Source organism: Simochromis diagramma, unplaced genomic scaffold, assembly GCF_900408965.1.
Source record: "Simochromis diagramma unplaced genomic scaffold, fSimDia1.1 OVJJ01000481.1, whole genome shotgun sequence".
Taxonomy (NCBI): domain Eukaryota; kingdom Metazoa; phylum Chordata; class Actinopteri; order Cichliformes; family Cichlidae; genus Simochromis; species Simochromis diagramma.
The window spans coordinates 1494708-1522188 of NW_024386898.1; the positions used below are offsets into that span (position 1 = coordinate 1494708).

Genomic DNA, 27481 nt, shown 5'->3' on the forward strand with positions numbered 1-27481 from the left:
TGTAATCGAAGTATGGCGAGGATACAGTAACACCATCATGTCCCTCTTCTTTCGACTCTTAGTTGTTGTAGAGGGCTTAGTATAACATCTAGCCACACCAGATGGTAGACAGTGTGCGGTTGTAGCTGTAACCTACAGATGGTGTTGGGTTTCTTACATCAGTTATGGACCAGTGGCCACATCTGCAAGGACCCTCTAATGGACCTGTGTGTAACCCAAGCTCTAAGTGACACTGCACACACACAAAAACACTGTGGCTACAATGGGAGCATCCGTGTGTTACTTTCACTTGAAATACTGCTCTCACTGGTGTCTATTTGAGTCTCTTACAGTCTCATGGGATAGTTTAGGAGTGGCATCGTAGGAGGTTACTGGGTGTTGGGAAGTGGGCTGTGGTTTGCTCATCGGTCATGCTTTCTTCAATGCCCCGCATTCCTGTCTTGATAATTGTGCTCCCACTGCAAAAAACACATTATTTGTAGAGGTTTACAGTTGCGTAAGATGTTGTTTTTATGTGTTTGTTTGCGTTTTCTACTTTTGGATTTGTTTTTATCGTAGTTAAAGCGTTTAACAGGCTTTTACACTGACAATAGTACAACTGATCCCAGTGTTTTCAGCACTGTCAGTGTGCCTCTGTGTGACTTCAGTGTTCGTGAGTGGGAGGAGAAAGCGAGAGCCAGAAGTGAAAGAAGGAGCAGCGCAGCTGTACACAAAGGGGCTGTTGATCCCCAGCATTTGAGCGCGCCTCCTCGTCTGAATCCTAAACATGATATGTATTAATCACGTGGCCCTGCAGCAGGTGTCTAACTCCCGCCACAATCTGGCCTTTATCATTACGCTCCACTTTCAGACCAAACGCTGTTTGCATGCATGTTTGTATCACTTCTTGTTACTAAGATTGGCAGTGTCTGTGCTTCACAAGCTATTTCGGTTATGCCCCCTTTACAAAAAACATGGGTTTTGTAATAACTGAAAAGCTTTGAGACAAGCTATGAGTGCAGTGCAAGTGGGTTTGATAAAGCGAGGGTAATCAGTATTGTTCTAAACAATCCTTCAGTTTATTGCTTTGGCTGGAAGACTCACAGGTTATAGCACCCACTCAGAAATAGATCTCAGTTAAACTTTATCGGCCTTACTGCTTTAAGAAAAAGAGAGAAGCTGAGTGGTTATAAAAACAATAGCATCATCAGTGCTGGTTTGTTAGTGGACCGACATGAATCAGACCTTGCCTGTGTGCCCTTTGCCCTATATTTCAGTGAAATAGACCGATTTAAGGCTCCAGATCCAGGCGTGAACCCCCTGCTATGTTTTGAGAACCTTTCCTCTGAAGAATTTTGCTATTTGCAAAAATAAACAAATGCAAATCTAACCTCAGAATATATTGTTCATGCATCTGGTATCCCACAGAGAGGCATGTCTTAACTTATAAATGACTGTGCAGCTTTGGTATTTCCCAACAGCTGGAGCAGAACCCTGGGAAATGTCACACATCTGCCCAACGTTTAAAAAAAAAAAAAAAAATTCAGTCCATTAGGCACTATCTTTAAAAACAAGGTCATTTTGCTGGATCACAGCTGCTTCGGGTACTTGTGTAATTAGTACACGTAGCATTACATCTTCCTGCTCTAGCCATTGATTACATGGTTAATCCTACCAGTTCTATGAGGTCATGCGTTATCTTCCTCATGGCCATGTTGTCAAGCTTAATGGTTAATCTCTGCATCGACAGGTGGCAGAGCATCAGGGACAGCTGGCAGCTCCAGCCGTAAGAGGCTCCACCGAAGACCAGGGTACATGAGAGGAGAGCAGTGCAGACTGCAGAGCGCCACTCAGGAAGAGGAGGAGGACGTCGGGACAACCACTTTTATTACCAATGGAAAATCAGGACGTGACGCTGACATAGCTGATGCAACTAATGCTCAAAGGCCAAGTCCAGCTCCTGCAGACAGTGTGTCTTTAATAAATCATCAACAGCCTGATAAACACACGTGTAGCTCCTGGAAGACTCAGAGCTTTGTCTGCTCTGTTACCCACCCTCCTTCCCCTGTGGACTGCAATTCTAAGAGTACATCCAGCCATCTGGGCCAGTCCTCACTGCCCCACAATGAACTCAGGTTAAGTTCGAGCCTGGACACTCATTCAGAGCCAGAGGACTCTTTTAACTCCAGCTTCAGTTTCATCCAACAGTCACTTACCTCCAGCCAGAAAACAACCACCACACCCACACGAGAGCAAGAACTAAGTTCATCAACAAAAGCATCTGACCTGCCTCAAACAAAACGCGAAACCTTACCTGTCGAGCACAATTTCTCTAAGCAGTCGTCTCCCGCTCAAACACTACCTGGAGGAAAGTTTTGGCGAGAATGCCTGTTTGCCACCCACGTAGAAAGATCCCACGTGCCTGACTGTGAGGCCCAGTCTATTGATATAGAGGCCACCTCCTCACTCTCCCTGGACTCGGACAGTACCTCTGCCTCCTCTGTCACCTCAGGCTACGAGAGCGCTACACCTGCCTTGGAGCAAGGCTGGGATAACCTGCTGAAGAAGTACGAGGGCGTGCTGCAAGACTGCCTCCAAAACAACCGCACTCACACCAAGGTGGGCAAGACAGACTCATGAAATTCACATATCAGTCATTCAAATTAATCTCCCAACAAGGTCTAGAGCAGCGACGTCAAACTCATCTAACACTATGGGCCACATACAGCCCACTTTGATTTTAAGTGTGGCGAACTAGTGAAACTCCACTTTCTGTTTAGTAAAGTTTAACTAAACAATTTTCCCAGCAACATCTTAATATAAGAAGAAATTTCAACAGTATGTCTGTTCTATATGTAAAATATGTAAAATAACAGAAACAGTTCTGGCACCCCTCACTTTCCTATATTTATAATAATGTTCTTTTATTTCTATAGTAGAAATTTCTATGATGGACATAGTCGATACAGGAAATACAGGAACTTCTCTGTCATCGAATTGTTTTTCTGTTATTTTTGACTATTTGGTGTAGTATAGATTGCAATGGGGGGTGGTGTTCGTCAATGGAAAAAGCTGTATATCCTAGGAAAATACAGTTAAAAGTTCAAAATCTATTCACTCCTTCACATTTTCCAAATTCTTCCAGTGGGCCAGATTGGAGTTTTTGCCGGGCCTTAGGTTTGACACCTTGGTCTACAGTCAAGATGAGACTAAACTACAGAGAGATGAATACTATATTAAATCAGGAAACCCGTATTTGCTTTCCTTAGTAGTTCCAGCTCATACCTTGTTGGTAGATATGAAGCTACAGCTGCTGGCTGTAGCTTCATGTTGAAAAGGGAACGAGTTAGCCTTGTTTTGTTAACAAAATTCACCCAAGAGTTGAGTAACTCTGAAACTCACTAATCATCTGTTTATCCTATACTAAGTATCAGAACTAAGTTGCACTTTAAGACCTGGTCATGTATCGTGTTTGTTTGTTTACACTTGTTTTAGACGTTCAAGCTAACCAGCTAGCTTTTTCTAATAGCAGAACATTGTACTTACAGACTCATCAGAGTGATGCTGTATTGATGCTTTCTTGTTTTATTAAGAAAGACAAAAGCAAGCAGGTTTAGATTTTTCTGAAAGAGAAAACTAAGTATTCAACTCACCTACTTAACCAAACTTTTGGTTAACACTTTGTAATACTGCACGTGAGTAAGGACATAATTCCCCTGAAATTAAATGAAATTTAAATATAGTTTATTTGAAAATACAAAATAATTAAATTTACAAGGAAATACTTAAAGATAGGTACACTAGAATAAGGGAATAACTGCAGGTATTTTATAGAAAAGAAGACAAATTATTCTGTAATTAATATTAAGTACTACCTAAGTACTTTTAATTAGTGTATAATTCATGCATTTTGCAAGAAATTAGAAATAATTGCCTTGTGAGTATTTTACAGAAAAGCAAACAATTTTTTTTTTTATCTTACATTCTAAGCTTGAAAGTGATAAAAATGACCCCATATTTCATCTGATAAAAACATTTTTCAGTATTTGCTTTAGTGTTTTACATCTGATAGAATCTTTCAGGTCCTCCTCAAAAAAAGTAAAACGGTGAAGTACTGTAGTCAAGTTATTGTTAACGCCCTTTCCTCAGCTTGCTGACACAGTATCACTTTGACCTGGCAGTCATTGCACCCACCTTTTTTCTGCATATATTGACTAAACAGTCAATATATGCAGAAAAAGGCGATGAACTCTGGAGTTACTGTTGTGTAACCTGTTCTGTCTTTTTGCTGTCTCTCAGATTGAATCCATGATGTTGAAGCTGCAGAGGCTCCAGCAGAAAGCAATTCTGGACGACGATTATGACGCAGGTAAACCAGTTTAGCCATTTCGGTTAAGGTTACAAAATAACGGCTTTATGAATGATTTGATAAGATTCTATTTATCTTTTTACTATTTGTTTTTAAAAAGTAAAGTTTAATATCCCTAAACACAATAACTTAAAGTTAGAGAAAAGAGCACAGTTCAAAGTGAAAATATTCTGACTCAGTGACCAGAAAGCCACAGGAGCTTAACACGTGCTGTCCTTCTAACTCATGAGTGTGCTTGCACTCACATGTTTGGATCATTTATCACTTTGATGTCAGCTTCTTTATTAAATTTCTTGCTAATTTGCTGTTCACCATACTGAGATGACCTGTGTGAAAGAACATGTGAGAGATGAGGCACAGAGCTTTATTTTTAACTATCCTATAATGGTAAAACTAGGAAATCTTCAATTTATGTGGCTTAAAACAGAAAGTAGCGCAGTTATTATGTCGACTCAAATCAAAATAAAGGGTATTTACAGAGAAATAAGGGAAGCTTTTACAGAAAAGTTTACAGGAAGGGGTTCCCCGTGATTATTGCAACGAAACAACAAAGCCTCAAACCTAACAAATATCATTTGTACTTGTACCTGACCTAGATATTGTAAAAAAAAAATATAAACAATCAAACCAAAAACTGCATTTTAACCCATTTCTTTTGTTTTGTGATAGAACAAATACATACGATACATCTGCTTCTGTGGTTAACACATTTGCATTACACACAGAAGATCCCTGGTTTGATATCAGGAGACAGAAATCACTGGGAGGGTTTTGTCAGGAAAGGCATCCAGCCTAAAAACCCACCATATTAAAACCATGTGTGTCTATCTGCACGTGGTGACCCCTGTGAATAAGGGAGCAGCTTAAAAACAGGTTTAAATACACATGTTTCTGTATCCTGTAGATCTGTTCGAACGTGCTTATTATTTGGGTCAGTGTTGTATGCCTTGGCTGGTGTTCTCCTCGTCTATTCATTCTCTGACTTATACGTTTAGTTTTCTGTTTTTCCACTTACACAGTGTTGGATTAAATAGCTGATGAGATTGGTTCTGTAAATTCTGTCTGTGTATGTCGTGCTTGCCATCTTTTAATTTAGCTATGAACCCGCCAGACTGGGATAATTCTAGTTTTAGGGTCATATGTGTTTACAGAGCCAAGAAATGCAGATTTTTATTCAGGATTCATAAATACAGCAAGGTCAGAAATGTGCTCCCTTTAAATGACTTCTAGTAAAGGGCTAGAACACAACACCACTTGCTGATAACTGGACTCCTCTAGCTGATGTTTTCTGCATGTTATTCAACATGTGTGTATGTGTGTTCACAGCTGAGCGCTTTGGGAAAAAGTTAGAGGAGCTGTCTAAAGAACGAAGCACTCTGAAGCTGGGTTTACCCTCCCAACAGCCCAGCGTGGCGTTGCTCCTGGAGAGGCTCCGACAGGCGGTGGACAGCGCCCTCCAGAGGGCAGACTGCAGTCAGTACAGGTCAGTGCTGGTTTGATCATGTTAACTGAAACACTATATTTAAAACGTTAACTGCATACAATATATAAGGGGAATATATGAATGTGGTTACACTGAAAATTACTTTTCCTGTTTTGTTTAGGACCTCGTTTTATATTGTGTGTCACTTAAACAAAAACAGATCTACTTTTATAGCAATAAACTCCCTTTGTTCAGGACATAATAGGGTTTATTTGAGTTCATAAGCGCATTCTCTCTCTTTTGTTGCAATATTGTAGCACAGATCAAAGAGGGGGAGCTCTCCAAAATAGCTCTTGTGACAGGAAGGAAATCAGGTGGGGCCTCTTCAGAGAGTATCCCGAACAAATATAAGCAAAAGGATTTTAGGTCACCTCTGATAAACAGCAGATTTTCCACTGTCACAGAGTTATTTGATGAGAATCTGTGGGAAAAAGTGATTACACACAACCATACTGTATATTACCCATCTGCAGCTCTCTTTAGCTTTGACTTACAGAGATTAAAAGCAACATTAAATGTGGATTAACCTCCTGAAAATGTTAATCAAAGCTGTTAAAAATGATGTCATTTTGTGGCAGGGAGTGTGCAGAGCCTGTTGCAGGGGAGCAATCCGACTCATCACAGGGTCCACTGCAACGAAGAGAACGTCTGATACGAGAGAGACGGCTTGTCGAGGTAAATTCGGCTCACGTCGTTCCGCTTTGTACGTCAGGCTGGTCTGAGTTACTGCTCCTCTGAGAATTTAATAAAACAGCTTCTTTCCTTGCTCACAAAAGTGAATGAAATTTGTAAAATATGCATAGCTGTCAGCAGTATTTACACTGACAGTGAATGAGTGTGAACAAGATTAATTAATCTCACTGCTACTTTAATATCAAACAAACTATTGATTAACAATTCTGAAAAAAGCTAATAACTCACCAGTCAAGTTTCCTTCAGTTTCAGATTAGGTGTTTGAATTTTTCATTCAATCTGCTGGCTTAAAAAACTGAAGTACTACTTCACTGTTGCTGATTACCTTCATAGAAACTATGTTATTTCTAACATACATGTAAAATGAATGAAATGAACATTGCTCCACCTCTGCAGGAGGAGATCGCAGAGCTGCAGCAGAGACTGGTGGAGCTGAAGGACCGTAGCCGGTGTCTGGAGCAGCAGATCCAGCAGGAAGAGCAACAGGTGGAGGCTGAGGAGCTGGAGGCCTCCGTGCTGAGGAGCTGCAGCACGGCTCAGCTTCGCGACATGAGCCGAACCCTCCAGGACCTCGTCGCTTCTGAAAATCGCACACAAATCTCAGTCTCTCGTCCTCCCTCCATGCTCAGGTCAGCGCCATATATGTCATGATTTGCTTGCTTTAATGTCACATTTGTGACATGAAAGGCTGTGTTTGCATGAGCCAAAAAAATGCAAAAATAGAGAACTAAACAGTTGTGTCTTTTTGAGCATAGTTAATAATAATGCTTTCATCTTGTTTGAGTGGTTGCATGAAATAATTAAAAATTTAGAGCCTCCTTTAGCCTCCTTTACAAAGCTGCAGGTAATGAATGAATGAAACATGCTGTTCCCAGGAACAGAAATTTACAAATGAGGATAAAATTATTATTATTTATTATATATGCGCAATGACATGCTTTAACTCTGTATTCCTCAAAGCTTACAAAAAACAAGAGTTATCCTCCAATTTACACACAGTATATAAATCTTCTCTGCCTCTAAAAAAGCACTGAGAAAGACCGGAACGAGAACTAGTCAGAGATGAGTCTAAAGAGCCCAGAACAACTGCCACGCTGAAATGTGCTAAGAACAACCTGGGGAAAGATTGTTCATACTGGAAGTGCATCATTTGGTGAGATGAGATGAAACTAGAGCTCTTTGGTCACAGACAGAAGGGAGAGGCGTATAACCCAAACAGCACCGTCCCCACAGTGAAGCACAGTGGTGGGAGTGTTATGATGTGGGGATGATTCAACGTTTCTGGAACTGGTAATGTCCTCAAAAACACTTCACTAGTAATTCTGTCCTCATCTGTATTTAGGGAAAAACTTCAAACGAGGGAATCAAAGCCTTCACTGCAGATCTTTGGATGTATTAAAGGCGTTTTGCTCTCCAGGATCTGCTTCTGCTAGCGAGCAGAATAGTTAAGAAAATGTGCAAATGTATGTGAAAAATGGAAATTGAGGTCTTGAGCATTGAGAAAACATTTTCACACCTTTTGAATTTTGCACGTCGGTATTACAGTTTCTCCTGTCGGTCGTTGGACTCTGTTTGATTGCTCGAGCCGGATCTAACACCTAAACTGTGAAAAGTGTCCGCTGATTGGGCCTTTACATGCATAACCTTTACTCAGAACTAGTTTGAAGGTAACATAATTTGTGTTGTTGTGTTAATTTGATGTATTTCTACTTACATATTTATATACAATAGAGGAATCGGCACAGCGTATGTCGGGAATGAGGAAAACAAGCCCTGAAGCTGACAAATTGCCAAACATCACAGCATCCTCCATGACAGCCATTTGTTTATCCACTTTATGATGGTTTCCTCCTCTGACAGCAGGAGGACTGGAGTTTTAAACATAATTCTTTACTGTAAATGTAGAAGAAGTATTTTTGTTACCTGACGCCAGCTTAATAGACAGGTAACGTTTATCCAGTGCAGTCAAAAGGTTTTGTATTCTTTCATTTTTCATAAAAACTCCAGGAGGTGCATCTCCTTATTTAATCTTACTCAAAATGTGCAGTAGAAGCCAGATTTGTATAAGATTGATTACTTTGATAAAAATATGAAAATATCAATTAATTTGGGCAAAATTAGCCACAGTAATGATAATTTAACCTTGTGCAAGATCTTGGTGTGGTTACTATGCATAAAGCATTTGTTTAGTACAAGCCTGTCAGATGTGCTCACTTCTTATGCAGTGGTCAGTATTTGTATTTGTGCAATACCTGGAACGGCCAGGTGGGGCTGCTATAGAGCTGCAAATGCTGGTGACCATGCAACAGTCTGTCCATAGGGTTTTTTTCTCTTTCCTCATGTTACATACATTTAATTAGCCCATTTTGAAGTTGATGTGTCAGTGGCGATCTGCTGTTTCTAAGTCATCGCCTCTCAGCTTCATCCATCCTTAGACAAAGTGGCACTTTGAATAAATCTTTCAGCAGAATTGTCAAAATCACACCATCACGTTTCAACCAAATCAACACCTCCAGTAACAGCACAGAAGACACCTAGCCTTGCATTTACATGAATCATTACCCTTTTTATCAGCTTACAGGCAAAATTGCTCACTTTGTTCGGTGATCGACAGGTCTGCCCGTGCAGCACTGGATGCCTATTGTTCCTGGAGAGGTTCAGCTCATGTATTTCAGGTCTTTATAAACAAAAGCCACTGACAAATGGATGTAATGTAAAGCAGTTTGCAGCCCTTTAGGAGTAACTTGTTTCTTAGATTCAGAGAGGACAGCTACTTTCTTATCCCACGTGGCTTCAGTCTTCTTCTCTCACACCTGCTTGAACCTGCTTTGAATTTTAATGGCTTTTTTCTTAGATGCTAACGATCACTTTGCATCATATCCTCTGAAGTTAATAGCTTGCAAGGGAACACTGTGGAAAGCCTCTCCGTCTTGCCACTCGTTAGAAAGACATGTAAATTGTACTTATCGCCTTCTTGGCGGTGTGACCCACCACCATTGGCATAATTTGATATCTGGCTTATTCTCACCCCGGCTGAAACGCATTTATTCTCGTTGCTGATTGAAATTGCGACCTCAGATTGGATATTCAGCTGCACATCTGTGGGTGGCTTGCCACGGGTCACGGTGATGATTGTGTTGCAGTCGCCCCTTTTCCAAACAACACAGGATATTTCTGTCTCGTATCAGGTTTTTTTCAACACGAATACTGAATTAAAGAAATCCACTCGGCGCTATAAGACTGATGTTCAGAGACAACATTTAACTCTGACTCACTCTGAGCATCCGCTTGAATAACATGGAGTGGACATAATGATTTTTGTGAGACAATTGGGACTGTCTCAAGGTGACTGTACTGTGCATAATGGATTTTATGCTCATTTTTCTCCATCTTGTAATTGATTTAGATCTGTCACCAAGTAGTGTGACCTTAATGGGTTGTCCTGTTTTCCCTTATTGTCTGAAATATTGGGCTAGAGTTGAATCCAACAGGCCAGTTAAAGAAAACACAAATATTGAGCCATATTTTATAATGGAAGGTGTTTTTCAGGTTCAGTCTTCTCTTTATTTTGATGTAAATGGTAAATGGCCTGTATTTATATAGCGCTTTACTAGTCCCTAAGGACCCCAAAGCGCTTTACATATCCAGTCATCCACCCATTCACGCACACATTCACACACTGGTGATGGCAAGCTACATTGTGGCCACAGCCACCCTGGGGCGCACTGACAGAGGCGAGGCTGCCGGACACTGGCGCCACCGGGCCCTCTGACCACCACCAGTAGGCAACGGGTGAAGTGTCTCGCCCAAGGACACAACGACCGAGACTGTCCAAGCCGGGGCTCGAACAGATGTAGTTTATTTCAGGTCAGTATTCCAAAAAGGGGCACACTCGCTCACAGCGTTTCTCTTTCTTACGCTAAAGTAAGCCACCCAGATGCAGGCTCATAGCTTCACTGGTTACAGCATTTGATTCCAAATGCAAAATTTAAAGCTCGTGTCCTCACAATGCAGGTCTCTTATGCTCGTGTTTGCACACAGTATCAGCTTATATGTATTTTTTTACAACCTAAGATGAACAGTGTGCAAAGAACTTACTCTGTATGGAGATACCCGCAAGTCTTTTATCTTCTGTATGCCAAGATGTTTAAGAAGCTAAGAGAGGTAAGAAAGTCTTAAGCTAACCCACATGAACTTGAAAATTGGTGGTGATGATATGGCCTGAGCTCTTAGGAAGACATTCTTGTAATTTCTTTAAGTAGTCTTCAATATAGTTCTCCAAGCTTCTTTAAGGACTACTTTGGATGTTGGCTGCCTTTTTGTTTTGTTTTTTGTAAAGATGATCCCACAACTCTTCGTTAATGTTGAGGTCTGGGCTACAGGGAGGCCAATCCATGACTGATAGTGTTCCACTGTGTGTTTCTCTATCTAGGTATGTTTTTATTGCACTGGTGGTGCGTTTGGGATGATTGTCCTGCTGAAAAATGAAGCTGTTGCCAATCAGACGCTTTCCAGATTACATGGCCAATCAAAATCTGATGGTACTTTCCTGCGTTTATAATTCCATTCCCATCACCACTGGCTGAAATGTGGCCATACACCATGACGGAGCCTCCACTGTGTTTTACAGCTGGCTTTAGACACTCACTGTTGTACTTCTCTCCTCACCTCTTTCGTATATGCTGATGAAGACCTTTTGCCAATGAAACTTTCTTCTTTAACTATCTAGATCGACAGTTATATGTTTGCCACATCTTGCTTTCTCTTTAACTTGTCAAGGTTTTTAAGGACACTGCACACTATGTCTGCACACTAAGTTTTTGGCTAAAAGTTCTTTGTAAGTCACCTTGTTGGTGCAACTATTCAACTAAACAAATGTGAACAAATGATGCGTTTTCATGACAGGCTGCTATGTTATCATATGTGTAGAGTACAACACTGGTTCAGACCTTAAATTAGATTTATTTTTTGTCCGTGAATGATTCATAAGTCAGTTTTAAGTGGCTTAACAAATAAAAAGCTGTTCCTCTGAGAGTGGTCAGGTAAAAGGACTGGATAAAATGATAAAAAATATGGCCAATGTCTAAAGAAAGACCTTGAAAGACCTTTAGAAAGCCAGGAGAACGATTCCTCAAGAGCACGTTAAAAGACTGCAATCTAGATAATTAGCTGCAAAATATAAAGAAATGTCTCACTTTTGTGCATGGCTGAACTGGTCGTTGAATATTTGCTCCCATCCACTGGACAAACACTCTCAAGACTGTCCTTTAAAAAGTTATCCAAGGTTCAGTTTGATAGTTGTTAGTTTGCAAACCGTTAAGCGATTAGCTGCCAGATGAGTAGAAGCTAAAAAAAAAATACAAAAATCTAGATTGGAACAGGAGATATCATATTGATAACTCCTGATTTCATCCCCAAAATGGAAAAAATTACCTTTAGTCCTGCACTGTGACATTTATGTTTTTATTTTGCAGACTCCAGGAGCAGGAGCAGGCATTAAATCTGTCCATTAAGGAAGCCACTGCTAAGGTAAGCCACTGTTCCGCTGACTTGATTTATTCTATATCATCTCATTCTCTTCTCAGCATGTCGACGATGACTGAATGTGTGTGAATATCTAATAATAAGCAGTAAGTCAAAATACACATTATGTGTCTTGTGCGAGCTTTGGTGTTTTTAATATATGTACTAAATGTCAGTGTCTGTATTCATGAGCTTGTTTCTCTTTGACAAGGCAGTAAACTCTCCAGTTTTTTTTGTTTTTTTGCAAGAGTCACAGGAGTTGTCATTTTGAATAAATCCTCCCTAAATTCTAAATCATCTGTAAAATTATTACAACACCTGATGATGAAAAAGCTGTCCGATTTGCTTAAATGCCCACTTTTAAAATCAACTAAATGAGTAAAACATGGCTAACGTAGTGATTTGAAGCCCGTGTCCGTTGTTTGTGTGTATACCTGGGTTTGCATGCTGCTGTGTAACTAGAATTCACTCATGCTTATCAAGGGTTTGCTTTTCCTTTGTGCTTCCTGCACAAAGGAGGCACAAAGCTGCACACGGTGTAATCAGAAGACCATAAGAAGCAAAAACTTGATTTGGATGTAGCAGCGGTTCCTGTTAATGTTGAGATTTTGCACCACTTCTGTGCTGCTACTGCATTTAGATCTCTCTTGCACATATGCATCAGTACAGACGCTAAATGTGCTGTGAGAGCGGTCAGTGTCTGTCTCAAACTGACCTGAATTTTTCATGTCAAAGATGATCACTGGTGATGAGAACTGAGTCAAATAGTCTCGGGTATGACTTTCAACATGGAGTTCATGTTGTTCAACTGTAAAATCCTGAGGCATCTGCAAGAGTACATGTAGAGCAAACAACGTCAGCTTTAGTGTGTTTCAGTGTACCACACTGGGTTCTAAAAACTCTAATCCCCACATCTGTTTACCTGCAACGTCTCTCCTCTTCCCCAAAAAGCAATTCATCATTTGGGGCTGCTTGGCAGTGCGTGTTGTCAGATTGACACTTTTAGGGTGAGATCCAAACCATGAGCTCATCTATACCTTGCTAGTACTGGATGATGTTGGACATCCATTAGCCTTTATTCTTTGTAGCATAGATTCAACAAGCTGCTGGAAACATTTCTCTGAGATTTTGGTCCATATCGACATGACGGCATCACACAGTTGCTGCAGATTTGTCGGCTGCACATCCACGATGTGATTCTCATGTTCCGCCACAACCCAGAAGTGCCCTACTGGATTGAGCTCTGGTGACTGTGGAGGGCATTGAGTACAGAGAACTCACTGCCATGTCCATGAAACCAGTTTAAGATGATGTGATCTTTGTCACATATGTTATTCCGCTAGAAGCAACCATTAGAAGATGGACACACTGGTTATAAAAAGGTGAGCGTAGTCAGCAACAGTACATGCTCAGTTGGTAATAAGGGGACCAATCTGTGCTAACAAAATATCCTCCATATTATTACACTTCACAACATCGCTTTCCTGTTCTTAGCTGACCATTTCGTTCACCCAGTGTGGTCTTCTGCTGTTTTTGCCCATATGCTTCAAGGTGAATGTGTTGTGTTCAGAGAGGCTCTTCTGTATACCTTTCTTTGTGATGAGTGGTTATCTAAGCTATTGTTGTCATCCTCTGTACTTTGGCATATTCATTCAGACATATGCTGCTTACTAGTTATTTTCTTTTTTTCAGATATTTTTATCCAGAAACTAGATGCATGGAATAAGGAGAGAGAAGTTAGCTTACAGAGTTAGCTCTGTAAAGCTACTGTCACTGAGTCTTTCAGAAAGCCATCATCAAATCACTGATTGATGTTGCCGCTGCACCTGAAAGAAATGTCGTGGGTTTCTACCCAGATATACATTTACCATCATCACAAAGTGCCCATTGTTAAGCTAAAATGAGAAGTTTGGTTCCAAGATGATATATTCACCAAGTGGAAAATTGCTCACCTGCTGTGACAAAATGATTGCTGACATGAAAGTAACTTTCGCTTTCTCCGCTGACTTTTTTGAAATTGACAAATAGCCTGATGTTTTGAAATTAAATCAGCGATGTCAGAATTTCTACAGTTTGAAAAAGCACTCAAAAAATATTTTCACTTCATGTAATGCATGAAATAAAATTATACAAGCCTGTTTGGAAAAAAAAAAATCCGCTTTCTACATTTCTGTGCGGAGAAAACTCTCCGGGGATGTTCTGCCTCGGAAATAACAGTCTATTTGACTGCCTTTTCAAAGTGTTGCACATAACTGTGTCAGATTTAAGGAAAACATGCGTCAGAAAATCTGGATCCAAATCTCTTTGAGCAGTGAAAATAAAGAAAAACAGTTCCTAAAAAGAAGGAAGCGGATTGTGGGGATTGTAGCTGTGGTTCAAAGTGTATACAATGGAAATAACAGAGGTTTAAAGGACAGGGTGAGGGCAGATGAGGGCCAGACGGGCTGATGGAGACCATCAGCTCCTTTGTGAATACTCAGGGCTGAGGTGCCGCATCCCCATCAGGCTGTGACATTCAGGGGCCTTTTCCTCTCTGACTTTCTAATGATATCTTTTATGAGGATTTCACATTTTCCAGTCTGTCCATGTGAAAGGAGAAGCACTCTCTTTCTTTCTAAAGGTTATAGACAAAGGTAACACATCGGCGTTGATGCTCTGCTGTGTATTCAAAGCAGAGCGAACACAGAAGGACGGAAATGAATTTGTAAGGTCTTGTAAGAATGAGTGTCAAAAAGAAAATGAAAGTGGAATTGGAAATGAGCTTTGCCTCCTGTGGGATCCATGTGTCTGCGAAGGTTTTGTTAGTTACCGCCCTCCCCCCCTGCTCTCTCCTCTGCATGTTCCTCTCTTTCTTTTCCTCAGGTGGTCATGAGTCAGAGACTGGGCAGCAGCCTAAGGAGGAAAGTCAGTGAGACTGAAACACAGCTTTTGGCACTACATGAAGCCAAACTGGCAGCCATCTCAGGTAACTTTCCACTCAACCACACCCCACTACATCCCTGCTGCATTACCCTTTTTTTTTTATTTACCCCATTTACTTGGCTCACCCACCATTAGCCTCACTTAATTACGCTATTAATGATCAAGAAGCTCGTTAATGGACGTTGTAAGCATAATGTGCTCCTGTGGTGCACCGGTGCAGGTAATGACTTCAGCAGTGCTAAGGAACTAAAAGCAGAGATGAAGGCGGTGTACCTGGAGCGGGACCGACTTGAGGCTCTGGCCAAGAGGCTGCACAGCCTCAGCTCAGGGAGCAGCCAGGAGCTCGCCAGGATGAAGGAGCAGCGGCACCAACTCAGACAGGAGCTGGAGCAGAGAGAGGCCCAGCATGGTGAGTGGCAGAGGCTACCCAGTATGACTGACAACATCAAACCCTTGTCTTTACTATTGTTTAATTAATATATAAATATACAACACTATTACTTTATTCATTTTTTTTTCTACAAGGAGCAAGACTTTATCACAATTTTTAAAAAGTGGTCTCGAGCAATAGTTCTGCAGGTTTTTCTTTGGGCATTGGCTGCTTTTTCATTAATTTTCAGTCCAGTCCTTGTACCTGATCACTTAACACTGAAATACAAATCACTGAAGCATAAAAACTGTGCCTAACGGTGCAAAGGATTGTTGTGCCTACACATAACAAACAACTTAGCACGAGAACACAGTTTGAAGGGCATAAAATAGTATTTCTGCACTAACAAGGTGATTCCCAAGAAGCCGTTAGCTGGAATCTTAGCATATTTCAGTATGCTGCTGGATAAAAGAAAGAATTAGGCCTAAAAACTGTGTACAGTAGATGAACAGGATCTGAACACGTTATGTCCTTAGAAAAAGACCTGACACAGGACCTGTGAGAAACATCTGGCCCTTCAATTTATCCAGCTGCTGAAGCCTCATCAGAAATGGTCTCCATGAAAGGGTGGCTGTCAAGAGGAGGGAAACAGTCCAGCCAAACATTGACTTTCAGGCTTGTTAGAACTGTACAGAGTCTGTTTTGGGCTTATATTCTGTATTTCCATGTGTAGATTTCAATAAACTGCTGCATCTTTTGCCCATTATGGTATTACTTAAAAACCTATGTAGATATATGAATTTATATAATTTGTTGAGAAGATAAATCTCACACAGGTGAATATTAACATACAGTTAGATTAATAAAATGTTCCTACTAGCTCCAGTAAGGCTCTACATGAAGCATAGCTTCTTGTTTATTTTGTACCAAATTGAAATGTAAAAAATTACCATTCGGTTTAATGGGGGATTAAATCTGAAGTAGGGGCTAGATAGAAACCACTTTGGTTCCACACATAAAATTCCAGTTAATTTTATTTGCATATGCAGGATTCTGTGGCTCATAGTTGCAGCTTTTACAACAAAAAGTGTCCTGGTTAAATCATTAGCACAAAAGAGTAAGAACTGTGCTAAATAAGCAACAGGTTTTTGGAGAAAAGCTCCAGAGTACACACTTATGACCATAAAATCTATATCGCAATTTTAGTTTTAGAATTCCTGAGGCGTGATTAACCACAAAACATCCAGTCAGTGAGCTCAGGAGTCACTTTCATGCTTCTTAAGAGGAAAAACCTTCGGTGTTAATAAAACCAAGAGCGCTGCTTGCTTAAATGAATCCTTTCCTCCAGCCCTCTATCAGAAACAAAAATGAATAAAACTGGTCGAAGGAACATATCGATATGTTTGTATTATAATTATGAAGCTAGTGTGAGCAGTATTTTTTTTAATACACAAAACTAACATATTGCTTTTCAAGTTGACATCATATTGTCATTCATTCAGATTATGTTTCTGGCCTTCAGCTAGCACAGCTGCCTGCCCTTAGGTGCTCGGCAGGTTGTGTACACTTTGCCTTCTATGAACAGCTGTCTGCTGCATCTGGAAACAAGCCTGATTCGAGCAGCAAGAGTGAACGAAACCTGTACAATAAGACAAAAATCTGAAAAACTGTGAAAAAGCTCAAGAAACAAAAAGTCAGCTTAAGGGATGTTTGTGTAATAATTCTCTTTGGGATATTACATGTACACATTTGTTCCATTGTTAACATACAAACAGTTATTATAGTAGCTTAGAATAAACATTTTAAAGAATGAATATGAATAAGTGCAGCATTACCTGAAACAGCGCTGTTCTTTTTTTTCCCTGCCCACTGAGGCGTGAAAGCGTTTGTTGTGTACTTGAAAGGCGCCTCTCTTTTTCTTTGAATACACTTTTTAAATATCAGTTCAAAATGTGAATCATGAGAGCTCTTTGAAAGACGAGTCGCCTCTTGATGTTGCTCCACACTGTGAGAGGACATCAATGAACAATGACTTTTTCTCCCAAATGAAGCAAAAGTGATCTGCTGTCAGCGGGGGAATCGGCTTCAAACGAGTTACCAGCAAGGATTGGCAGTCGCGAAGAGGCGAGGTGGCGAGGGTGGTGCGAGGGAATTGAGCTTTAATTGTGTAAAGTTAGCTGGTTACCTTCGAGCCAGTGTGCGCAGACATGATGCATCAGCGTTCACACTCTCTCCAACTCGATTAAGATCTTAAGGAACGGGGGCTTGTCTTTTTAAATTTTTTGAATTCTTTTTTTGTAGGGTTCAGTCTTTAGATTGATTTGGCGTGTGGGCATTTGGTAGAGATCTAAATGGATTTTGACGGCACCACCTGCAGTGGTACTCTCTCTAGTCCATCAGTCACAGGGAGATTTCTAAAAAAGGTCACTTCCCTCACTGAGACACGCAGACGGGAGGATGAGGGGAGGGCGGGAGAGGGGGGGTGGTGGTAAAGTGATGGGGCTAGAGCAGGAAGTGAAGCGGCATCAGACTGAAGCTAATGCTACAACCTCCCATCTACCATATGCTGTTACCCAGATCATAAAGATTTGTGGCTGGAGCTTCACATTTAATGCTATTGTCCTGTCCTGAATGCACCCTTTCCTGTCACTAGGGGGCACCCTTTTATTTTTGTACTCCATTGTTCAGGCTCAGTTGCATGAAGTTTTTAGGGGGTTGTATAGTAATGCATAGACTTGCTATTTTAGTACATCCAGTCTATAATTGTATATCATTATAGGAGAAAGCAGCTCTTTTCATTTCAAAGTGATTATGTTTCATCGACCTCCACTGGATTCTTGTTGTGGAAGCACACCCAAGAACACCTCGGTCTGCTTGACAGCCAGGGATAACACTGATCTCTTCCATGACAAGCATCACCACGTTCACCTCAGCAGCCTAAACGCAGCGTGCGTGTGTGCCTCATCTTGAATAATGTAGCTCTGCAGGCTGGGAAACCAGTGGTACGAAACTGCGGCGGCTAAACAAAGGATTTGGAGTCAGGTGGTAACACGTCACAGAGAAGACGGCAAGTTAATGATTGGTTGCGCGGCGTGCTCAAACGCTCAAGTGGGCGCACACAATATGGCAGCAGTCGCAATTTCAAAATGTGTTGCTGACACCAAGCAAGGGGCTCATTAAACTGTCATCCTATTTGGTAATAAGGGGCTGGCACACACTTGCTGGAAACTGATAGCCCACCAACAGCACATTACCATTTCTTTAGCTGGAGGGGATTAGAAATTACTGTCTAAGTCAAAGCCAAGATGGCCATCCTTTTAGGTTTCCGAGGCATTTCTAGCACGCGCGCTTGTGGTATTAGTGTCATCCCGTACAAAGAAAACAGCATGTCCATTGTCATCGCGTGAGCTCCGAGGCAATGAATAGTCCTGCTGATGCCATGTAAAGATAGAAATTCATCAACAAGCTGAAGCCACACAGCTTCAGCTTGTTGAGTGCTTGCGGTGTGGGGGCTTTTTGGCCTGGGAGCCATTATGTCCCTAATTGCCATTGGCACGTTTGCTGATGAATACCACAGCCATTATGGCCAGAGGTTTGATTCCCCGCTGAGAGTATAATTTTGTCCCCAAGAGAGATCTCGAGCGACGCTAAATTTACAAATAAATAATTGAAGAGCTGAATAAGATGCGTAAATGACCCCCAGTAGTGAGGACTTTCATATGGGGAAAGCTGCATCAGACTGTGCTCCTCTTCATTTAGCCAAGTAGTGTGGTAATGCCTGTTCACTGCCATTGTTACAATGCCAGCAGTTCTCTTGTTTTCTGCTTCACGCGGCTCAACTGGAACCCATTTAATTACTGTACCAGCTATTGTTTCTCCATACAGCTCCTGTTGCTCGTGCCGTAGTTTAAAGCCAGTCAGTTCGAACCCAACTCTGCGGTGCTAGTCGGATTTAAGTGCACATCAATACAAGTCACTCTGTGTTATTAGACAAATGCAATTTTCTCTTACAGTAAAGGCGAGGACACATATGATTTATTCATAGCTCTGGCTCTTTTAGGGTGCTTCTGTTGAGAACATGATGGAATGTGTGACAGCTCTTCTCTGAAGAGCATCTGAGTGATTGAGAGCGGCACGGTGGTTAAGTGGACCTGGGGGGGGGAGGATGTTTTCTGGTCTTTGTCTCTGAAGTTTCAGCAATATTGAGTATTTTTTTCTTCCTGTCATTCCATTATGAATTTATCATTGAAAGAATTACTGCAAAAACACAATTGACTGAGGTACCACTCCAATCAGGCTCCGTCAATCAATCAATCAGGTCTTTTCCTCAATTACATACCGCTGAAACAAATGTTTTATATCCCTACTGTGCCTTCCTTCTCTTCTACGTGCACTGCAAACACGGTAAAGCTCAAAAAATGTTTGCAGCTGTTTGGTTTGGGATGTAATGCCAGGTTGTCAGTCCACCACACTGGCTCATACTGAAAGCAGCCGACTTTCCATCTTGTGGAATTACTTGGTATTTCTGTAATATTGTATATTTAATTTCCCCTAAAACGACTGGAGTTTCTAAGTATATTTATCTCATGAGCCACAAATTTGCAGCTAAACAAAAACACCAGAGTAAGATGATATATTGCTCGCATATACAAGTGGGAGATAATGGGGGGGAAGATGCATTTTAGTGAAAATGTACTAACCCGGAGTTCCAAGAGGAAACCCGGGGAATAATAGGATGCATGTTTAATGGGGCGGGATTGTTGAGCTGGTGAAGCGTTGAGAGTGCTCTGCACTTTTTTGGGAGACTTCCTCATTGCCGAGGAATGTTGCTTCTTAGATTCAGTTGTCAAAAACAAAAAATATATTTGCAGCTTGCTTCAGCAGAAATATAGTTTAGAGCCTCTTCTAAACAGTTTCTATTTACTGACATACAATGATAGTGAGCATTTCTTAAGATTTCAGCTGAGCAGTTTAGCACCCATCACTTAAAAAAGACCAAAACACAACCCAACTACAGTTTTGCACACAGCCAATTACTTGTCAAGTGATTCTTTTTGTTGTGCATTCAAGCACAACCCAACAATATGCTCCGCTATGCCAGCTGCAATCTGTGCATGCTACAGCTAGAGCATCATGGGTGATTGAGCGTCTGTCCTATATCAGGCTGTCCCTCCGTCAGCTCTGCTGCTGTTAGGTTCAGGTATATATGGTGGGAGTGGCTCCATATGCCTATGTTTGTGTTTTACCTGCAGTGCTGTCACACTCAGACAGACCTAGCCAAGCTTAAACACATTCATCACAGTCAGTGCCTTCAGCTCAATTACAGACACACAGTTTTGTCTTCTGCCTTATTATTGCACAGGCTTTTATAACAAGCATGACACCGGTGCTCTGTTAGCGCAGAGCCGCCTCTAATTTGTTTGACAACAAGAAGGCCTCACAGACGTTTGGGTGCTTTTGTTGTTAAGGCGCTGAAGAAATGACCGCATTATTCACTTAGAGTTGGAGAGCTCTTTGAATGCTCGTGATGCAGGAGGCACTGAAACACCTTGCCTATATTAACTTTTTTCTGTAAAACCCATAACTGTGATTGAGTTTTGAAATTTTAAGTTCTGTCTATTATTGAATATTCTCTGCTTGACTTTTGGTTTCACCATGTTTCTATTCTTAGCTTTTCTTAGTTTTATTTTCATCATATTTTGTAGCCTAGTTATTGTTAATATTTATGGACATGGTTTATAGGTGACTCCTGGAGTTTCAGTTTTTCCTCTCTGGATAAGTCTCCATCTCTGTTTGGTGATGTCCTGTTTTACTTTGTTCATCTCTTATTCGTGTGCATTGTATTTAGTTTTATCCTGTTTCATTAGTCACTGACTAATTTCAGCTGTGTCTTGTCACCCTGGCGTTTCCGATCTTCCTGATTTCCGTGTGTCTATTTAAAGCCTCAGTTTGTTTTAGTTCTCTGTTGTGTCATGCTGTTGGACGATCTGATATCCTCCTGTTGGTGTTGTTCCCTCGTCAGCATAAATAATGTTGTTCCAGGTTCAACATTACAAGTGACCAATCACCTTCTCCTGATGTCATCCGCGACCTCGAAAAAAACAAACACCTTCAAAAAATCTACTTCACTTGCGAGAAGAGAAACCGCCTCTGTAAGGACAATATGTATAATGCTTACCATTTATTAAAGAAAAGTATCCTGAAATGCAAAGAATTCAAGTTCCTGGATCGGCGGACAGAAGCGGTTTCTCTTCTCACAAGTGAAGTAGGTTTTTTTAAGGCGGTATTTTTCAAAGGCACAAAAGGGGGACGTTACAACAATGTGATTGGTCACTTGCAATGTTGAACCTGGAACAACGTTTATTATGATGATGTAGGAACAACACCGACACGAGGATATCAGATCATCCCATGCGGACTTCCTCTTGTGTTTTCTGGTCTGCGTGTCTGTTTGTTTTACCAGGCCTTGGATTATGTGCTCCACCTAAATAAAAAGTATTTTTTGTGTTTCCTGAGCTCATTCTGCTCTTTGGGTCCCTTATCAGGACACACTGACAGAAACTTTGTAAACTCTGCTACAGTTGTGACATCCTGCTTCATAGGTTTGTCTGTCACATCAGAGTTTGTAACCATCAGACTCGTCTTTTTCTGTCTTAGAGTGTTAGAGCTATTTAGCTGAAGCAATTTAGCTTCGATTAGTCTAACAAATTCTGATTCATATATAAAGCAAATGACATTGTCGCAGCACCCAGTAACCCATTCTCCACATCCTTCAATGGTGTCTCAGTTCTGCTTGTGTTATGAATGAATGGCCTTTTCGATTTTGGCCGGGGTCCTTGACAGCAATCAGTGATGTTTAATGCCTGCTGAGATCACTAGTGTGAAGGGAGTCTGAGCTCATGAATTTCCGATGTGGGCTCTGTGAACGCCTTTGTGAAGTTCCTTCAACACCAAATATGCCACGGCACGCATCAGGGAGTAACAGAGCGACTGTCTTCTTTATGGGCTTTTTAGTGCCGATTTTATTCGCATTGCCTGCCCATGACAGCAGCCTCCCGCAGTCTTACAGGAAGTGGTAATATCACCCAGTGCTCTGGTTCCACTCTGCGCAGGAGGAGGCTCTGCCGCTTGATTTCTCGTCCCATTCTATAAAGAAAAGATTATTTTTATCTGTCACGCCTGAAAAACCGCCGTAGTTTTACCACTGGTTGGCATGGCGACAGGACGGCGCACTCTCCTCTGTGTATAGCATGGCAAGAAATATTAAGTAAACAGTTAATGCACTTGTGTGTCAATCTCCCACCTTCATCTGTTTCTATCCGTCTTGCTGTTGTTCAAGCTGTAGCTCAGTTTGGCAACTTGCTCTCTGCCAGCTAAAGTCAGGCTTAATGCCCTCCATGTATTATTCAGTGGCTATCTGCTTGCAAGCTGCTTAACAGAGCCAGCGTGAATGGAAGTTGATAGGGGAAGCTCTATCAGGTAGGATAAGATCTCACGTGGCAATTAGAGGGTTGGTAAGTGAGCTGTCTGGTCCACATACAGCAGATATGTGATAGCTTCTCCAGCGGCCTCTGATTGCACAGATTTGGCCACTTTGACTGAAACGAGTAACATCCCTTCCTGTGACTCCCACATTCAAGCCCCCATAAATAACCCAACTAGCTCCATCTCAGCTCTTCCTTCAAGTACAGACAGGAGTGTGTGTGTGTGCGTGTGTGTGTGTGCAAGAGTGTGGAAAGTGTTTGTCACGCTACTGTCGCTGACATTTTCCTTTTCTTCCTGCTGTGCCTGGCCCCGAGAATATGTCACCCCCAAGCTGATGCTGTCTATTAACCACCATCAAGACAATGATGCAAATTGTATTTCAATCCGCAGACTTTGTCTCTGTGTGAGCAGCCTAAGCGGCATCACAAAACATAACAGTTTCCCAACTGTTTTTGGCTTTCCTAGTTCTTCATTAAAGTTTGTATTTTAAGTAGGAGTATGCACTCATGTAAAATATAATCGTACTCACTTTAAAAAAATTGTTTTTTACCAAATGTTAGATGAAAGTTTTACACCATCTGTTCTGTATTCAGTATTTTACTATTTTTCTAGACAATAGCTTCCACTTAGAGTAGCCTCATTATTATTGTCTTGCAGTGTCTGTGATCCTTTGACTCCAAGGTGGGAACCAGTGCTCCCTGGTTCCAATGGATTGTTGAGAATGTACAAATGTATAGGAATAGCTATGTTTTACTGAGGAAGAGTAGGAAGGTTTGGATTGTATGTTATAACTTGGGTCTATCTGTCTATAGATAAATATAGATAGCATCTATGTTTCCTATTCCTATTGTGCTCAAGGATTGGAAGCTCCTATGGGCAGGGCATATTCTCATGTTTCATACATGAGCTCATTAACGCAGCTCAGTCCTCCTCTCCATCCTGACTACTGCTCAACCAGCCTCCTCAGGCACAACTCACTGCTGGCAGAAGGGCACAGGAAGCAACATAAGCAATCCATCCAACTTCATGCCCCACAGAAAATCTGGCAAGATATAAAGAACTATGCCATGATAAAATCCCCTTTTATCCTTGGGCCATCTACAGTTTTATCCCCTCTGAGAGCAGAGGCAGTGATCTCTCCTCATTTGTGTGTTTGTGTTAAGAGAAAGCCAGCTGCTCCTCTAAAGTGAAGTGTACTGTTGCAGTTTCTCTGCACAATGCCGTCACCAAGTGATGACAACTAACTTTTCTAACACGTATATCATAGCTATTGATGCGTCAGTGTTAACAGTATTAGAGGTAACGTGCTGTCGTTCTCTTTGTTCTTTTTTTCTCACTCAGAAAGCCGCCTGAAAGAGAACACCAGCAAGTATATTGAACTACTGGAGGACCGATTGCACAGGTAAGGCTTTTCTGTGCTCTCTGCTTCTTTTTAATACAGACGCGAAGACTCGGTGTTCCTCAGACTAATAAACAAGGAGACGTATATAAAGCAGCAGCCTCCAAGGAATTTCCTCTCACTCCTGCTGTCCTCTAACCAGAGCAACGTCTCCTCAGTGCATCACATCACCTACCACATCATGCTCTCACACCTTTTTTCATACGCCGTTGTCTCCTAGAGCCCCTTCTCACATTGCAGTCTGTCTCTCACCTACACAATTTGTCTTCCTCTTCCCACCTTCTCACATACCTTTTGTACCTTTTTTTTAGGCTTCGCCATCAACTCATCTCCCACCTTTCCGCTCTTCTTGTGTGTAAACCATTTTAGACAAAACAATATCTTTCTTCTGACTGGTTCATTGTTTCCGTCTGCGAACTCAGAGGTTCTAAATCGCAAAGGACAAGTCGTGTTACGGGTTGCCACCCATCTTACCTGACTTAAGGAGTGAGCTGAGGAGGTGAGAGTGTGGATCCTGGTAGGCATTTGAGTCCATACAGCTGCTTGTGCTTCTTTTATAGTTCAATCACCAGATGGATAGACTCTTTGGCAGACAAACAGCGACTGGCTCCTATTCTACAGGTTGTTGGAGCAATTTTTGTTTTACAGATGGATAAATATAGCCGGTAATGATTTTGTGCACCACATATGAGCTGTTCTTTCCACTCAGTCTATTCTAGCTGTGTTCAGAAGAGAAAAGGTTAGGTGGTATGGGTTTACTTTGAGCTTGCAAAAGCCTTTATTATCACAGACCCTGTTTGTCTACTTGACCTTTGTCTCTGTTTGTGGTGTGTGTAGGGGGGCACAGCTTTGTGTGTTGCATCCTTGGAGAGGCAGGGTCACCTCTTTGGATGAGAGCCAGGACTCAGTGACATACTGCAGGGCTCTTGCTTGTTGAAGGATGCACAGACTGGGGGTCTGAATGGTCAAGGAGCAACATGGTTGCGATCTCAGCGCCCAGCAGGGAATCGTGCCTCAGGACCATCGCTGTCAATAGGGCAGATGGCTGCTTTGTGTTTTGTTTGTATGATGGCAACACTTCTGAGTTTCTAGCAGAGGCATTTGTCAGAGTATTTTAGAGAATGGGATGAATCGCTGCCTAAATATAAAGGACAAAAGAAGGCAAAACGTTTGTTGAGGGCTAGGCGCATAGATAGATAGACACACGCACACAACAGATGACAAGCAGCCTACGTAGGATACTATCAAACACAGAAACTGCATAATGAAAGTGTGACACGTTAAAAATATCATCTAAAAACAAGAACTAAATTTAAGACTGAGCATAAAAATGCCAGATGTTACAATACAACTCAGTGGTATCACCAGTGGAGACCTTCTCTGTCTGTCACCGACAGGCCTTCTGTTAGGAAAGTCTCCGAGCTTAACCTGAGATAACCCTGATGAAACTGACAAGGTTATATATTAAAGTTCTTCAGTGGGCTACAGAAAATGTTATAACAATATAAAACCTTTTCCACAGGCTGAGTGCTGCTCCTCACAGCAACTAAATGATTCTTCACACGTGTGCCCCATTAAACAGCTATAAAAACATCTATAAAATGTTTAAGTCTAAAATCTCCTTTTAATTTTCTTTTACGCAAACCATCTGAGATTACAAATCCTGAAAGCTTGGTACTGCTCCCCGAGGAAACCATCATTAACTACTATTACCAGTAAAACTGGTTTGCAGTGGAGCTGCTATATACTGTGTTCCTGTTTGAGATACTTTGCTACGAGGGCAGATGATTACATACTGTAAATCACAAGTATTTCCCCCACAGACTCTGCAAAGGGAGGATGTAGACACTATGACCTCAGACACTGATCAGTGAATTGCTTCGAAGCCTCATGTTTGGTGTTATTTTTCATAAGCGAGGGGTGAATCCGACTGAGACACAGAGGATGCTGCTCGGTTGTATGAAAGTGAATTGTACATCACAAGAAGTACAAGTTGCCCTACTTGGACTTTTCCCCCAAAGACTTCTTTACTATTGAAGAGTCACCCCCTTCCTGCCATTAGAAAGAGTGCAGATCTGAGACACTTGTGCATGCATCCTTACATCCCTCTTCCTAACTACTTATTTAACTCCATGACTTCCACACTGGCTTCAATTTTCAGAGCCGGGTCAATGATATAGTCACATCACTCTGAAAAAAGAGAATTTCCATTCAAGGACACCTTCTTGGGTGACTGTAAACTAATTTTCTCGGCCATCACATTCTATATTAAATGATTGGCTCTTCAGCCTTAGATCGGCCTCCATGACCAGAGGCGGTCTAGATAAATTCACAAATATAGCTCTGATTTATGGCGTACACCAGTCCCTTCCACCAGCTCCCGCTTGGCACAGTGACACATATTTGCCTTGATTGAATGTGGTTTTCCCCACATGTGCATACACCACTAACCCACGCACGCACACACACACACACACACACACACAGATGCACACATGCACTCATCATCCACTGTAAATGTTATCAGTCAGCTCTAATGTACATTACCATTGATAGAGTACCGTGGTGATGAGAAGTGAGGAGAGGAGGAGGGGAGAAGGGTGGAGAGAGGCAGATTAGTGTGCTGAGATGTCTGGTCTCCGTGGAGACGGATGGTGTTGAAAAAACCAATTATCTTTTCCTTGCTAAAGACTAGAACAGGATGTTAGAACAGCACAGATGCTGTAAGTGTGTCATCAGAATAAAAAACATTTTATTCAGATTAGCAGCACCACACAGTTGTTTAATACATTTATGCAGATGTTTCATTAGGAAATGCTTCTCGTTTTTGTCCCTCATTTATATATTCATTCTCCTGTAGAGATTTGAGCGGCATATATCATACGCGACGGATACTGGCACAGAAGCCATTAAATGCTGAGATGTATAGTTAAATTGAAGATGCTCTATGAAAATCTAAATGAGAAAAAACTGGGATAAAATGTGCTCCTCTCTTACTTTTAATATACAAATTCTTGAATCCACATTTTTTTTAAAAGTGTTTGGAACACTTAAGCTGGATTTGCCCATCTGGCTCCTGTAAAAACCTCCTCTAGTCATCCACCAAACAAACCCCTCCCAGTCCTCCATCTATCACACCTCTATCGCTATATTATTAACACCTCTCCACAGCTGGTGTTATTTGTGAGGCTAATGTTAAGGCGAAACATTATCACATCTCCTTTCCTTTCTATTGTGTGAAGTCTTATTTTATAGCTT

General features: G+C 41.4%; 1 protein-coding gene across 3 annotated transcripts in view; it reads left to right on the forward strand.

Moving 5' to 3' along the window:
• disc1 (DISC1 scaffold protein) overlaps positions 1-27481 on the forward strand; it is a 49957-nt gene that overhangs the window by 2249 nt on the left and 20227 nt on the right. For all 3 annotated transcript variants that reach the window (XM_040034398.1, XM_040034399.1, XM_040034397.1), the window contains 9 exons: positions 1730-2598; positions 4279-4348; positions 5675-5831; positions 6410-6506; positions 6921-7153; positions 11999-12053; positions 14910-15012; positions 15190-15378; positions 24166-24226. In XM_040034398.1, coding sequence (XP_039890332.1) covers positions 1730-2598; positions 4279-4348; positions 5675-5831; positions 6410-6506; positions 6921-7153; positions 11999-12053; positions 14910-15012; positions 15190-15378; positions 24166-24226 — 1834 coding nt within the window. The remainder of the gene's footprint in view (positions 1-1729; positions 2599-4278; positions 4349-5674; positions 5832-6409; positions 6507-6920; positions 7154-11998; positions 12054-14909; positions 15013-15189; positions 15379-24165; positions 24227-27481) is intronic.